This window comes from Poromitra crassiceps, assembly GCF_964638095.1.
Source record: "Poromitra crassiceps genome assembly, chromosome: 7".
Taxonomy (NCBI): Eukaryota; Metazoa; Chordata; class Actinopteri; order Beryciformes; family Melamphaidae; genus Poromitra; species Poromitra crassiceps.
This window is the reverse complement of record NC_139628.1, coordinates 1,122,369-1,139,455: the sequence shown is the minus strand read 5'-3', so window position 1 is coordinate 1,139,455 and position 17,087 is coordinate 1,122,369. Positions and strand designations below refer to the sequence as shown.

Here is a 17,087-nt window from a genome sequence, read left to right as displayed (position 1 = left end):
TCTACGACCAGGTGTGGGCGGAGGCAAGTAAACTTGCTATGGAAGCAAAGTCTATATCAAGTAGAGACGAGTAAGGCTAGGTAGAGTAGAGGTGTACTGTGCTGTTATATGTGGTGGGAATGAGCCATTAGAGAACTGAGTCAACAAGCCAACCAGAGGCTCAAGATGAGGCCATTACACCTGGCATTAGTTTTCTGATCAGATCAGATTGCAATCAGATTGTGCTTGACCACTTGAAAGTACAGGTGTAAACGCCTCCAAGACACATTGAAGACGCACTGCAATCTGATCGGCCAAACCAGGGACACATTGTGTACACATTGAACACAAGTGTAAATGCAATGTGTCCTCTCAATCTGCATACAGCAACTGTATGCGGATTGAGAGGACACCCATTTTGGGTGATCAGCTTACAATCTCCTTGCAATCTGATCACAGAAAATGCATGCTAACGCCAGGTGTAAATGAAATCAGGCTAATGTGGTCAAGCACTATCTGATCGCAATCTGATGACAGAAAACGCATGTTAATGCCAGGCAGGGGCGGACTGGGATCATAATTCAGGCCGGGCATTAGATACCAAGCAGGCCAGGCCGATACGGGCCGACGCGTGTGTGAAGCCCAATTTGGGCCGTTTGAAGCCCAATTTGGGCCATTTGAAGCCCAATTTGGGTCGTTTGAAGCCAGATTTGGCCCGTTTGAAGCCCAAATTGGGCCGTTTGAAGCCCAATTTGGGCCGTTTGAAGGCCAATTTGGGTCGTTTGAAGCCAGATTTGGGTCGTTTGAAGCCAGATCTGGGCCTTTTGAAGCCCAATTTGGGCCGTTTGAAGCCCGATTTGGGTTGTTTGAAGCCCAATTTGGGCCGTTTGAAGCCCAATTTGGGCCATTTGAAGCCCAATTTGGGTCGTTTGAAGCCAGATTTGGGCCGTTTGAAGCCCAATTTGGGCCATTTGAAGCCCAATTTGGGTCGTTTGAAGCCAGATTTGGGCCGTTTGAAGCCCAATTTGGGCCGTTTGAAGCCAGATTTGGGCCGTTTGAAGCCCAATTTTACAATGCCCACCCACTTTAACCCTGAAGTGTAATTATTACTTCAGACTAACTAATAAAGTAATAAAACCACTAGTAAACCATTCAACACCATAGTACCCTCCAGGCTGGTACGCAAGCTCAAGGATCTGGGACTAAACACAGCAATGTGCGACTGGATCCTGGATTTCCTGACAGACCGCCGCCAGGTGGTGAGGGTGGGCAACATCACCTCCTCCCCACTGACCATCAGCATAGGAGCGCCCCAGGGGTGCGTCTCCAGCCCCTTCTGGTACGACCTCTACACCCACGACTGCGTGGCGACTCAAACTTCGAACACCATCGTGAAGTTTGCAGACGACACAGCAGTCGTGGGGCTGATCTCGGGGGGCGACGAGACGGCCTACAGAGAGGAGGTGGGGGCCCTGGAACAATGGTGCCAGGACAACCACCTCTCTCTGAACGTCTCCAAGACCAAGGAGATCATTGTAGACTACAGGAGGGGGGAGGGGGGGGGGGGGGGGGGGCGCACACCCCCCAATCACCATCAACGGCACAGTGGTGGAAAGGGTGAACAGCTTCAAGTACCTGGGAGTCAACATCCACCAGGACCTGACTTGGGCCGGTCACACCGCCACTGTTGTCAAAAAGGCCCAACAGCGACTACACGGACTCAGGTGCCTGAAGAAATTTGGGCTAAGGCCAGAAATCCTTAGGGACTTCTACAGAGGCACCATTGAAAGCCTGCTGACTGGCTGCTTCACCACCTGGTACGGGAACTGTACCACCATGGACCGCAGGGCGCTACGGAGAGTGAGACGCGCGGCCCAGCACGTAACAGGATGTGAGTTGCCAGAACTGCATGAACTGTATAACCAGCGGTGCCTCAGGAGGTCCCTGAAGATCATCAAAGACACAAACCATCCCCACAACAGCCTGTTCTCCCTGTTACCCTCAGGGAGGAGATACAGGGTTCCAAAAGCATGCACAAATCGCTTGAGGAACAGTTTCTTCCCGCAGGCCACGAGACTCCTTAACATACACAAATAGTGTAGTAGCCGTACTGTACCGTACTGTAGCTGCTACCATTACATATGTCTAATGTTTAATTGTATGTTTAATAAGGTATATGCTATTTGCACCTGTATGTCAAATACGTTGAATTTAAAATGTTTAAGCACGTCTAAAGTATGCACATGACATGTGCACCTATGTGCAGTGAATATGCCACTGTCTCTGACTTGTCTTATCACTATACTGCCTTATTGCTTGTTGTGTCTCTTGTTGTTTTTGCACTCATATGCCCTGTTATATTTGTACTATGTTGTAAACGGAGTCCACAGCACAAGAATTTCACACGTGATACTTGTACCATGGAGTGACAATAAAAATCTTGAATCTTGAATCTTGAATCTTGAACCAGTAGGGGGCGCCTGGCCTGCTGTTCAGTGAGTGGCCTGACTGCGGGCACCAAAAAAAAAAAAAATGTGCAGGCCAGGCCAGGCCAGGCCACCGGGCATTTGCCCGACGTGCCCGATTATGCAGTCCGCGCCTGCTGCCACGTGTAAATGGCCTCGATGTGACACTATACTTCTCTACTGAACCTTACCATGAGCTCTCCACACCATGGTTGGATACTTGATTATTGGGACAAGCAACGGTCCACCTCAACCTACCTTGAGAAGATTCTCTCCCTCAAGCAAGCCTCCTGGGTGCAACCTCTCTCTCTCTCTCTGTGTGGTGATGGTCTATCTCTCTCTCCCCCCTCTCTTCTCTCTCCCCCTCTCTCTCAGTGTGTGGTGATGGTGTGTGTGAGGGAGTTGAGCTTTGCTCCACCTGTCCTGCAGACTGTGGAGACTGTCCCATGACAGCAGTCACCAAGCTGGCCATCAGCCTGCCACTCTGTCTGCTCAGCCTGGGCTTCACACTGACCGCTGTGGTAAACACACACACACACACACACACACACACACACACACACACACACACACACACACACACACACACACACACACACACATCCATCAAACTAATAAACCAACCAACCAATCGTATGATCACGTATTCACTCAATACAAAATAAATATCTATAATTACTGAATTAATCAATCAGTCTGTATGATTGTGTGTGTGTGTGTGTGTGTGTGTGTGTGTGTGTGTGTGTGTGTGTGTGTGTGTGTGTGTGTGTGTGAGTGCGTGCGTGCGTGCGTGCGTGCCAGGGGCGCCGGACGCAGGGGGACATGGGGACATTTTGTCCCCCTAATTTTACACTGTTTACACTGTTTACACAGCCTGTGACACTTGTTAAAGCCGTGATCATTGTGGGATTATTACACCTGAGAGACAGACAGACCCGGTCTCAAGTTCAGTGTTTCTGCCTGTGTTGCTGTCTGTTGTAGTGTAATTGTAAAATGAAAAGGAGAAAATACTGAATAATGACATCACTACAGTATAATCCTAATGTTAATTTAAAATGAGATATTCCAATAAATATGGCTAAAAATCATCCAGACGTTCAAAAAAACGTAAAATTTTCTTGCCGACAAAAAAAAAAATTGAAAAAAAAAATGAAAAAAAAATTGAAATTTTTTTTGAAGAAAAAAAATCCCCCTAATTGCAAACTCGTTCTGGCGCCACTGGTGCGTGCGTGCGTGCGTGTGTGTGTGTGTACACGCATGGGTGTGTGTGTGTGTAGTGGCTCAGGTACCAGAAGCAGAAACTGCTGTGGGATGAGAGCTGGATCATCAACTTCACTCTTATAAAACAAGGTGACTATCAAAGCTGGTCTGAACCGGTCTGAACTGGTGTTAAGTGGCTTGAACTGGTCTTGCCTGACCTGCTCTGATCACATCGGTACTGGTTTTGACTGGTCTAAGCCGCTGTAACCTGCATTGTGTTGACAGCACTGGCAGCAACCCATGTTAGGGAGTTGCCCAGGGGTGGAGCGGGGTTCAATCTGCCGACCTCCCTCTTCCAAAGCGCACACGCTAACCACTACGCCAAGAGAGCTAAGCTCCCTTGGCGGAGCTGCTTAACGGCCCTTTATACTAGGGAGTGAGTTTAAGCTACTCGCTACCACTCGGGACTCACTAGGACTCACAGTCATTTGGCTAAGATGGCACAAACTGGTTTAAAATGGTTTAAAATCTAAAGTAACTGTCCAAACTGGTCTATATTGGTCTAAAATGGACTGATCCCAACTGGTCTGAACTGGTCTAAACTGTTCTTAAACTGTCTGAACTGGTATGAACTAGTATCAACTGGTTGAAAAACTGGCTTTAACTGGTTTAAACTGGTATAAAACAAATCCAGAAATTCAGAGTTGATCATTTGACTTTTGGAGAGCGATCATGTAGCAAATCTTTCCGATGAATGCACAATAACATCCAGTAGTGAGTATTCCCTCTCCCCCCCCCTCTCTCTCTCTCTCTCTCTCTCTCTCTCTCTCCCCTGTAGACCAGGCAGCTCGCACGACCACGGGCAGTATAATGAGTGTGCCGGTGGGGAACAGTGACAGTAACGCCAGCTGTGTGACGGCTCTGAGCTCGTGCACCGGACAGCCAGGAGGCCGCAAAGCCCCCTTCACCTGCACCGGGATACAGTGTGTTATGATCACTGCACTGATCCATCTGACACACACACACACACACACACACACACACACACACACACACACGCGCGCGCGCGCGCACCAGTAGCGTAACTCATTGCCTTGGGCCCATGCAACTATTTGCTCCTACCAAATGGGGGTCCGTGGTCTAATTTTTGTCAGTTTAGGGGTCCTTCATGGGAAAAAATTTGAGAACGACTGCACTAGTTAGCTAGCTAGTTGAATTAACAATGGAAGAAGATCAGAGGCCGTATCGTCGCAAAAGTGGTAATTTAGCGTTTGCGCTCGTTTAACGCCACATGCAATGCAAATTGGGGCCATGCGCTTCGCTTGCCTGTTATAATTGTACTGGACATAGGTGTGCCACATGCCAAACCAGGCGTTTCGGCGGAAAAATGTGGGGATAGATGGTATTATCCTATCGTCAGCAGCGCACAATTACTTTGCGCTAAGAGCTTTTAAAAGCACCTCTTACACGCGCTAAATACCCGGCTGTGCTTCAGCGCAGTGCAGAGTAAAATTCCTTTTGGATATGTCATTACGCACAGACGTGCCATGCCAGGACATCAAATTCTGCTGCTAAAATTAGCCCGTAATTCATTGAGGCAATCAACTATAACTCACTGAGAAACTTGTATCACATCGCAAAGAGGGAAATGAATTGAGAAAACTTGTTGGACAATGGACATTAGCCTACTTGCAATAAGCTATTCACCTTCACCTATCCCATAACCCGGAGGGTCGTTGGCATCACAGACGATCTGTCAACAAGCTCTCTCCATCTCTCTCTGTCCTCGGCACGAGTGAGTCCACTCTATTACGCAGGGAGAGAATTACAGCATATTGCATGCCTCGCGTAAACACAGTGATTGCGAGATGGGAATCTGATTGGTTTGATTGATGTAATGCCCATTGCCTGGCCACAACTGTGAATAATTCTGGTGCTTAAGACCACCCAAATCCCGTTTGCGCTGGCATTTTGGGGGCGAAGATGATTTGGCACGGCCACAGGTGCCGTGAATGTTTCCGCATCCCCACCGAGAATTGCATCCACAACATATTTCGGGGCTGTTTTAAATTAGAAAACAGGGAGGTCACGTCTACCCAGACAATTATATCACTTTTAAACAGTTACATTTCGGTATAAATCATTACAATATGCTCCCGTGAGGTGGGGATGTGTTTAGCTGCTGCCGGGCAGGGGTGCAAAACTCGGCATAAGACCTGGGGCCCTATCTCCCCAAAAGCGCTAATTTAGCGTTTGCACTCGTTTAACGCCGTGCACAATGCAAATGTGGGGCGGGCACAAGCGCATGCCTGTTATAATTGTACTGGGCATAGGCGTGCCACATGCCAAAGCAGGTGTTTCATCGCTAAAATGTGGGGATAGATGGCATTATCCTATCGTCAGCAGTGCGCAATTACTTGCGCTAAGAGCTTTGAAAAGGACCTCTATACGCGTTACATACCTCGCTGCGCTGGGAGCGCACCGTAATCTCCATGCAGCGCAGCGCAGTGCAAAGTAAAATTCCTTTTGGATATGTCATTATGCACAGGCTTGCCACGCCAGGACATCAAATTATGCTGCTAAAATTGGGTATTAGCAGATAATTCAGTGAGGCAATCAACTATAACTCACTGAGAAACTTTTATCACTTTTATCATCGCAAAGAGGGAAATGAATTGAGAAAACTTGTTGGACAATGGACATAGGCTATTTACCTTCATAACCCGGAGGGTCGTTGGCACCACAGACGATGTGTCAATAAGCTCTCTCTGTCCTCGCACGAGTGAGTACACTCTATTACGCATGGAGGGAATTACAGCATATTGCATGCCTCGCGCAAACAGCCTTTGCGAGACGGGAATCTGATTGGTTTTGATTGACGTAATGCCCAGCATTGCCTGGCCACACCCGTGAATAATTCTGGTAGTTAAGACCGCCCAAATCCCGCAGGCATTTTGGGGCGCAGATGATTTTGGCACGGCTCTAATTTGCGCCTGTGACACGTGCCGTGAACGTTTCCGCATCCCCGCCGAGAATTGCATCCCCAACATATTTCGGGGCTGTTTTAACTTAGAAATCAGGGAGGTCACGTCTACCAGACAATTATATCAGTTTTAAACGGTTACATTTCTGTATTATGCGTTCTCCTATCCCCTAGGTGTTTTTATGCCTTCGCCGGCAATAGCCAGGCCGGAGGCATTATGGATCCGGGTTGTCCGTCCGTTCGTACATTACGTATGTCCATACGTCCGTACGTATGTCCGTACGTCCGTATGTACGTCCATACGTACATACTATATCCGTCCTATGTTTGTTAACGCGATATCTGAGGAACGCCTTGACGGAATTTCATCAAATTCGCCTTAAACATCGACTTGGACTCAAGGATGAACTGATTAGATTTTGGTGGTCAAAGGTCAACGGTCAAGGTCACTGTGACCTCTTGAACGCCATTTTCAAGCTTGTTAACGCGATATCTCAGGAATGCCTTGATGGAATTTCATCAAATTTGCCTCAAACATCGACTTGGACTCAAGCATGAACTGATTAGATTTTGGTGGTCAAAGGTCAAGGTCACTGTGACCTTTCAAACGCCATTTTCAAGCTTGTTAACACGATATCTCAGGAATGCCTTGACGGAGTTTCATCAAATTTGCCTCAAACATCGACTTGGACTCAAGGATGAACTGATTAGATTTCAATGGTTAAAGGTCAAATTTCAAGCTCACTGTGACCTCACACACCCAATTTCCAAGCTCTTTAATGCAACATCTCAGGAGCGCCTTGACGGAATTTCTTCCAATTTGCCTCAAATGGTGATTTGGACTCAAGAATGAACTAATGGTGGAGGCATAAATCCGTGGTGCGGTCGTTCTAGTTTTTTTAACTCTTTATTTGTGACATTTTATAGATATAGACAAAACAATCAGCAACATGTACGAAGAGAAAGAAAATAAAAACAATAACAAAAAAAAAATTAAAAAAAAAAGTATACATGAAATGCAGCACCCTTCCATGTTTTATGGCTGAACAATTGTGGAAACAACTTCATGTCTATCACAACCATCCCCATCGACAACAACTCACTTTCCATCACAGTTTAAATGTACAAGTCATATTAACAAAACCATTATCCTCTGACATTGCTCCCAGCAAGCCAGGTTTGTCAGGAGCAATGTTAAACTGGGTGGATTTAATCTAACCCAGCCATCTCAAAGTTTCTGTAAACAACTGACCGGTCATCCTCAGCCTACAACAGAAATACATCATCATGGCAAAAATATTTCATTGAACCCTTATCCTTATTCATTCGTCATTTCTGACATGACTCATATCCATGATGACCATACATTTTAAACTGTATTTTAGCTGTAATCGTTTCCATGATGAACACCTCATTCACCTTTTGCTTCCATTGTTTTATCTTCCTGGGTTGTGGCTGCAACCATAGGACTATAATATTTTTCTTAGCTATCAAAAGCATATCATAAAGACTCCTGGAGTCTTTATCTTCTGTAATCCATGACATTGTTGTTTTAAGTTGTGCTGCCCAGTAGTAATTTAGCATGTTAGGTAAACTCAAACCTCCATCTCTTTTAGAACTTTGTAACTTTTTATAACTTATTCTTGCCTTTTTATTTTGCCAAACAAATTTTGAAATAATTTTGTCTAAAGTCTTAAAAGTAGATTTTGCAATATTCAATGGAAGTGATTGAAACAAGAAAAGCAAGCGTGGCAATATATTAATTTGCGTAATTTCTACTCTACCTATTAATGCCGGAGGTAAGAGTTCCCACTTTTTCAAGTCTCGTCTTATCTCTAAAATCACTTTGTCATAGTTGGCCTTAAATAATTCGGATGTTGAGGGTGTTAATATCACTCCTAAATATTGGAAACTTTTCTTGGTCCATTGAACTTTAAGTCTTCCCTCCTGTCCACTCCCCCGAAAGCATCATTGCAACAGATGTAGTTTCATTAATCAAGAAGCCTGAGATTTTTCCATATTCATTTAAGTCCTTCAGCAAAGCAGGTATGGAAGATGAAGTTTTGCTGATAAAGACAAGTAAATCCGCAAATAGCTATGTTGTTTAGGTGTTTATACTTTTTACGGGTGACAGCGTCCAAAATCAGCATCTGGGCAATACTGGAACGGACGTCACGTTCAGCGATGCCCGTTGGGTTATGATAAATCGCTGGAGTCTAAACTGCCCTTAATAGTCTAACCTAGACTATCCTACCCTACTGGCATCTCTCAGCCACGGGGCGAGGCATGGCCACTCTGTACAAGAGTGGCTGCACACCGTCACCTGACCGCCAGGTCTTGGTATGCCACGGTCCACTTGGCACGCCAGGGTCCACCTCTAGATGTGTACCAGGAAAAACTGCCCAGGGACTGGACTTCCGGGGACTGCCCCAAACCCCAAAACCTACCTGGCTTTGTAGGAAAACAAGACGTGAAATCTAATAACGGCGTAGCTTCAACGCCGTCGGCAACTAGGGCCCGATGACATCACAATTGATTGAGTGACATCACCGACGACATCGCCACTGATTGTTTTGCTCTGAACTCATAATTGTTTTGTTAATCAGGGATTTTGGTTCTTGACTCTAATAGTACTGAATCCTGGGGGCCGGTAGCACAAAGCACCTCAAGTTAAGATTTTCCTTAGAGTCAGAGTTAAGGTGTCCATAAAATAAAATCGGTTGCGCAAAACACCCTTAAATCGTGTGCTTCCTTTACTCCTGCTACTTACTTTTCCCTTAAAATGTTTAACCTTAAGGAGAAGATTTAAGGGTGTTTTGTGAAACCAATTTTATTTTATGGACACCTTAAATCGGACTTTGAGGAAAATCTTAACTTAAGGTGCTTTGTGCAACCGGCCCCTGATGTAATTTCCCTCTGCAGTGATGGCCGGACAGTGGCAATTAAGAGGATTCACACTAAGACCTTCTCTCTGTCCAAGGTCATCAGACAGGAAGTCAAACAAGTCAGGTAACACACACACACACACACACACACACACCCACCCTTGGACTGTATTTAACGCCTATTTAACAGACTGTAAGCTCCTATTTAATGCCAACTTAACACTCCTATTCATTAATCATGTATATTGTATATATTGGTCTGCACTTGCAATGTTGTGTGATTCTGTCTTTTAGATCTTCTTTTTGTCTTCTGATTGAATATTTATATGACCGCTACGCTGCATACTTACAATAAGACAAATTACTTGTATGTAATCTTTATTCCTTCCCATCAACTTTTCAACTTGCTCTCCCTCCCTCTCTGTCTGTCACACTCCCCCCCCCTTTCTGTCTCTCTCTCTGTCTCCCACTCTCTCTGTCTTGCTGTGTCTCCCTCTCTGTCTCACTGAGTCTCCCTCTCTCTCTGTCTCGCTGTGTCCCTCTCTCTCTCTGTCACTCTCTTTCTGTGTCTCGTTCCCTCTCTCTCCCACCTCTCCATTTCTCTAGAGAGCTCGATCACCCAAACCTCTGTAAGTTTTTTGGTGGCTGCGTCGAGGTGCCTAACGTTGCCATAGTCACAGAGTACTGTCCCAAAGGCAGCCTGAACGACGTGCTGCTTAACGAGGAGATCCCGCTCAACTGGGGCTTCAGGTAGATGGCCCGGACACACACACACACACACACACACACACACACACACACACACACACACACACACACACACACACACATACACACACACACACACACACACACACACACACACACCCCTTATCTTTGAAGGCAAAAAAAATAAAATTTTGCTTGTAAAAATTAAAATAATGAATAGACCATCACACATTTTAAAGACTTGAAATCTCTCTCACCATCTCTCTCTCTCTCTCCCATACACACACACACACACACACATGGACTCACACACGCACGCGCACGCACACACACACACACACACACACACACACACACACACACACACACACACACACACACACACACACACACACACAGGTTCTCCTTTGCCACAGATATAGCCAGAGGGATGTCGTACCTGCACCAGCACAGGATCTGTCATGGCCGTCTCAAGTCACTGAACTGTGTGTTAGATGACCGCTGGGTCTGCAAGATCACCGGTAACATTCACTGCCATATTACTGTATTACATATACTGTCTTCTACAATATATATTTAACATTCATATACTGATGGATATCATCTGCCTATACTGTCATACCGTATGTATACTCTAATGTCTATACCTACTGCCATAATAATCTGCTGTCTATACTGTCATCAGTGTTGTAGTCCAGTCCAACTCGACTCGAGTCCTCTACACAGTTTCAGGACTCTCCAAATTTCCGACCTCGTTTGACTCTAGGGGTGAAATTTTCACGTAGAAAACTTGTTCCCCCCCCCCCCCCCCCGATAAATCTCATGACACATGACACACACACCATGACTCAGATAATTCCTGGGCATTGATTGGACGGCAGTGCCTGTGACTCTGACATGCAGTTGGTTGTTCCCATCAGACTACGGGCTGAGGACCTATCGGAGGGAGGAAGGGGCGGAGCCTCTCTCCACCTATCAGCAGAGGCTGCTGGAGGTGTACACGCCCCCCGAGTGTCACAAGGCCAACATGGAGCCCACGCTAGCTGTGGACGTGTTCAGGTAAATACACAAACGCACACACGCACGCACGCACACACACACACACACACACACACACTAGGGATGCACGATATTGGATTTTTTTGCCGATATCCAATTCAGATTCAGACAACTTTATTTATCCCAGAAGGGCAATTCAGTTTCACAGCCTACCCAACACCTTCAAAAGCTCACAGTGAGCTACAAACTTCAGACATGACAGGACGTAACGTAACAGCATGACATAACATAAACAAACAAATAATGTCAGAAATAACAGATCAGCCTCATATAAACATGAACAAGAAATAAAAAGTATATATATGTAAAGACATGAGAACATGTATAAGAAATAAAAGATATATATCTATATGTATGAACGAGCCTAACCTGTTCGTCACAGACAGGATACGTACAGCCTGTTGTGTGCTCATATAAGTGAAGGCATTCATTTAAAATGACTACTGTCTGTGTTTAACAGCCTGACAGCTGAAGGGAAGAAAGACTTGGAGTACCAATATATGCAAGATATGCTGATTTTTTCCCAAGTTTTTGGGCCGATGCCGATACGTGCACCCCTAATTTCAGAGAACATCAAGTCTCTCCAGGGGCCGGTTGCACCAACTGGTCTTATGACTGGTCTTAAGCTAAGTCGGTCGTAACTTTACGACCTAACAGCTACGCCGGTTGCACCAACAGGGTAAGCCTTTTTCTCACTAAGACCGGTCGTAAAATATTACGCCTAGTCCAGAGCAGGCGTAAGGTGCAGTCATGGGTGCAGCATAGACGGTTTTCACGTGTGTGTTGCGCAATAGCTACAACCCCTCAGCACTCTGGCTGTATTCAGACCCGAGTTATAAACTGGAAACCGGAGTATGTTATAAACGTTATAAATATACGGTAGTCACGTTATAAACAACTAACCAATGCTGGGGACAGTGGGGGTCCGTATGGAAAGTGGAAATCGAAATGGTTAAAAGTTAAATCAATTTGGTCATTCAGTGGCGTTTCACTGCCATCTAAATTAACGACAAGTAACAGTTAGCCGCTACCATTAGCCACACTATTACAGCCGATTACCCATCAGCGGAGCGTCATTTGACGTCAGCACACTCTTCTAAACAGGTCGCGTGCCGCATTCCAGTGGGCATTCCCATGCTTTCACATGGACGCGCATCGCTACGACCGGCGTAGTTAAGACCAGATGTAAGCCCTGTTGGTGCAACAGGCGTAAGTCCACTCTAAAGACTGGTCTTAACTAAGACCGACGTAGGAGTTACGACCAGGCGTAGTTAAGACCAGTTGGTGCAACCGGCCCCTGTAGTGGAATTAACACACTATTCTTATGGTGATGGCCCACTGGCAGATGCAGTCCCAATGCTTTACAAAATGTACAGATTCACTGAGCAAAATAAGAAAACTACTAAGACGGGTTATTTTGATTTTATTTTATTTTATTAATTCATGCTTGCAGTGAAGCCAGGGCCCCACTGAAAAGCTGCAGAACTTTACAATTCACACAAGACAATTACTAAATATAAAAAGATAGGCTACATACAAAACAATTACAGGGTTAACATATTTCAGCAGTCATGGTAGCCATGCTGTGTTATTTGTGCGGTCAACTAGAGAGTCTCATTATATAGCCGAACTGCAGTATGCAGAGTTGAGTTTCTCAGCCTGTTGGTCTTGGCCTTGGGTTCAGCCAGCTTGTGCTGGTTCCTCAGTGTCTTGGCAGTGCAGCTGCCTCGTGTCGTGTTGGAGGTAGCAGGTCATGCAGAGGGTGTTGTTTGTTGTGCATGTCCCTGACCAGCTTCACTGCAGCCTCCTCCCTCCTGGTCTGGAGTGATGGTAGGGGTTGTGAGATGTTACCAGCTCTCCTTCTGGTAATTTTGTGAAACATAACAAATAAAAAGATATGTCTTTTTATTTATGTAACATTTTCTTTCAAACAAAACTGACATTCATCCTACTTAACAGGCTTGGATGATGCTCTCGTCAATCATGGAGCATTTTGGGCATAATTAAAGCATAATTGTATCGGCCTGTTATATCGGCAGAGGTGTTTGTTTCTGTTATATCGGCAGAGGTGTTTGTTTCTGTTATATCGGCAGAGGTGTTTGTTTAGGACGATGCGATATTTCATTTTAACGCCTTTATCGCCGATACCGATGACATGACGATATCATCGTGCATCCCTAACACACACACACACACCCGCGCGCGCGCACACACACACACACACACACACACACCTACACACACACACACACACACACACACACACACACACACACACACACACACAGTGGTGGTAACTCCAGTGTATTTTTGCAGTTATTCCATCATTCTGCTGGAGATCGCCACTCGCAGTGACCCGGTCCCCGTGAGTCTCTCTCTGATTGGCTGACTGTCCCTCACTCTGTTGTTAAGCCCATCAGTGATTGGCTGATTGTTCTGTGACTCCATTGTGATTCATAGTCTGTGATTGGCTGACTGTCCTGTCATATGCTCTACTCGAGTCTAATACATCATATGCTTGTCTAACCTACTCTATTCTATTGTGGCTCCATCATGTAAATAGACGAGTCCAGTTTTCATTGTGGCTGATCTCTACTCTGATCTACTCAACTTGTATTTTTGTAGGTAGAACTGATGTCTACTCAACTTTAGTCTGCTCTACTTTACTGTATTCGTTTAAGATATAATCAACACTAAGACTAAGGGTTCAATTCCTGCCTGAGACATTGTAGCGCTGGGGGCGTCTCCCCCATGTCCTCCGTGCCTGGTGCCCATGCATGGGCTATCTCATGAGAAAGGGCCTTTCTGTGTGAAATGTGCATGTTCTCTCCATGCTCCCCTGGGGTTTCCTCCATATAACATCAATATGGACCCCCACTAAAAACATGCAGAAGATGATCGTCTGACCAGCAGCGGTTGGAAGAAACGTTCCACGGCTGCTGCCTGCTGCCCACCGCTCCTGGCCTGACCATGGAGGAGGATCATGGGTCAAACGTGGAGGACAAATTTCACAGCGCTTTTGAAGCATGTGTGTGTGTGTGTGTGTGTGTGTGTGTGTGTGTGTGTGTGTGTGTGTGCGTGTGCGCGCGCGCGCACACATGTGTGTTCAGCAGCACAACACACACAAACATGCTACAAATCATGCTGTGAAATTAGATTTACGCCTCTCATCCATCCTGGCTCGTCCTTCCTCCATGGGGCAGGGTTAGCCTACAGTGCAGCGCCCCCTGCCTGCAGTGCCCGGGGGCCGGCTTCTTCACATCCATTGCTGGTCAGGCAATGGTCTTCTTGCATGGTTTTTTGGTGTTCTTCAATGTTCTTCAATGTTCTATGGAGGAAACCCCATCACATCAGCATAGGGAGAACATGCAAACTCCACACAGATAGCCCACGTGGGGTCTCATTGATCAAACTGTGCGTAAGATCCCTAAAGGATTTACTAAAAGAACGACTGACCTATCCAGTGACTGCATGCACACCTGCATGCAATGTCCCTGTTCAATTGATAATCAGGCTCATTTATATGCGCCATGTAGTAATTGGCATTGACCATTTATGGTTGGATTGGGGCGGATCCACATGCGGAATGTCCCAGTTGGACTGTGATTGATAACAGGGCAATTGCCTGCAGCAGGTCTTGGTACCTGTCTCCCAAAATCCTATAATAACAATGCGCTGTGTGTGTGTGTGTGTGTGTGTGTGTGTGTGTGTGTGTGTAGTGATGCCATTTTACGTGCGATTCGGCAAAATCTTTCAGGAAGTGGGTGACCTAACGGTGCCGGATTTTTGAATTCGGTCATTTGGGCCGATTAATTGCCGAATGTGCAGATTAATGACCGAACCTGGCCATGCAGCACAATGTCTGTGCAGCCTCCACCGCGCAAATCAAAACAGAAAGCACATCTAGTAAAACAAGAGCAGTCCTCGTGCAGGGTACCCTCTCTAAATGACTCTAAAGGGACCAATTACTACAATTTTAGAGTGTCCTGGAGCCTATTCCATGTATCAGGGGTGTAGAATGAAAAAGCAGTCTTTCCCTATGTTCAGTCTTCACACGCGGAATAAACAGTCTGATGTGTGACCGCGAGCGTGTTCAATAACTTGCATTACTGTTCGTCCAATCGACTTCAAATTTGGGTAGTGCGCTGATGGGAACTCGACAAAAAGTGGTTTATCTTGAGAACCGTTCGTCCGATCAACTTCAAATTCGGGGAGTGCGCTTAGGGAGACCCAACGGAGTGCAGGGAGCTGAATTCCATGCAATTTGGCAGAGCCCCACCTACTGGCAACATAAAAAGGTATTGCAATTCGGCATAGCGCCACCTGACAACAACAAAAATGTTTATCTCAACAACTGTTCGTCCGATCGACTTCAAATTTGGGGAGTGTGCTGATGGGACTTCGACACAGTGCACTGCCGAATTTCGTACAATTCGGCAGAGCGCGACCTACTGGCAACACAATGGTGGTAGTTTTGCGTTAGCGCCCGTTTTGCGCTGGAATAGCGCCATGCAAAGCCCTAATTGTGGGCATGTCGGGCCGCTGCAATTCATGTCATCTCAGCACAAACCCCGATAGGCGTGTTTATGCCCATATTAACAGGATTCACCACAAGTTGAGATCACTCCCCTTAAAAGCCACAGCGTCACTGCCTGCACGTCTGTGACAGGCAGCAGCTTATTTCTTGCTTAGTGCAAGCAGAGTGACAGAGTGAGAGAGAGAGAGAGAAAAGAGAGAGGGAGAGAGTCAGAGAGAGAGAGAGGGGGGAGATAACAAGAGAGGGAAGAGAGAATTGGAGGATGAACCAGTTCGGATTCGTAACGAAAATTGATGCTTTTGTAATTAGTAGCCTTTTAATTAGTCGTTTCGCTCATATAGGCCATAACATACACATTTACAAATATTTGTTTCTTTAATAGGGTAGGGATGTGTGAGTTTTTAATTCTAGCCTATTTCAATAGCCTATACCAGAATTGTCCACTCGGGTTAAGCTATTGTTGCATGGTGCAATGGTGCAGGGAGAGAGGTTACTGTATACCAGTGATACTCAACTGGCAGCCCGCGGGCCGCATGTGCCCCGCGGGTGCCCCCTGTGTGCCCCGCGATGGAATTGCAAAAAATTAAATAAAAAAATAAAAATAAATATACAGTGCACCTGAACGCAACATGCAAGATACCCGCTGAATAAGGCCATGTTCAGACTATATAGAGTAACCATTGATAGTATACAGTGTATACTATCAATGGTTACTGTATAGCCTACTGGCTGGTGTTGTGTCAGAAAGTGATTTCGATCCGCGGGACCACGCACAGCACTGCCTCGGTGCCTCGGCAGTGCCTCTACCCACCCTGTGCACCGCCACCGACCCCCCCCGGCCTGCCTACCCAGCCCAGCTCACACCTTCTCCGGGGAGACCCCCCTTCAGTACACGGCACACTAGCCGAACACAAAGCACCCCTCCCCGCGTTACATACAGACTCCCACCCCGCCAGACCCTCGTTCCTCTGGTAATCCAATTCAAAACGCAAATCACTTTTTCGCACAAAACCATGACAAACGAATTCTCATTGTTAAATCAAGGTGTTTTTTCTGCAGTGTAGGTTAGTTGAAAATCAACGTGGCATTCTGAGGAGGGAAGTGTGTCCGCGCGCGAGCCGTGTGTAATGGGCCTATCCAAGCGAGGATTTCCTGCACTGCGCCGGAGAATGTTGTCTGCGCTCAGGCATACGCCTGGCGTAGTGGGGTTGTTTGCGTTAAGTCCAGCTATTTGCTGGCATTAAAATTGGGAGCACCCAAGGCCCCTTTTC

General features: G+C 46.2%; 1 protein-coding gene across 1 annotated transcript in view; it reads left to right on the top strand.

Moving 5' to 3' along the window:
* The window catches only part of LOC310780272 (atrial natriuretic peptide receptor 2), a gene marked incomplete at both ends in the record, with an annotated part of 56,302 nt that overhangs the window by 18,481 nt on the left and 20,734 nt on the right, over positions 1-17,087 (top strand). Inside the window, 8 exons of the mRNA XM_083640833.1 lie at positions 2,820-2,965; positions 3,722-3,794; positions 4,483-4,627; positions 9,550-9,636; positions 10,119-10,262; positions 10,620-10,741; positions 11,141-11,279; positions 13,596-13,644. Of these exons, the coding sequence (XP_083496959.1) occupies positions 2,820-2,965; positions 3,722-3,794; positions 4,483-4,627; positions 9,550-9,636; positions 10,119-10,262; positions 10,620-10,741; positions 11,141-11,279; positions 13,596-13,644 (905 nt within the window). The remainder of the gene's footprint in view (positions 1-2,819; positions 2,966-3,721; positions 3,795-4,482; positions 4,628-9,549; positions 9,637-10,118; positions 10,263-10,619; positions 10,742-11,140; positions 11,280-13,595; positions 13,645-17,087) is intronic.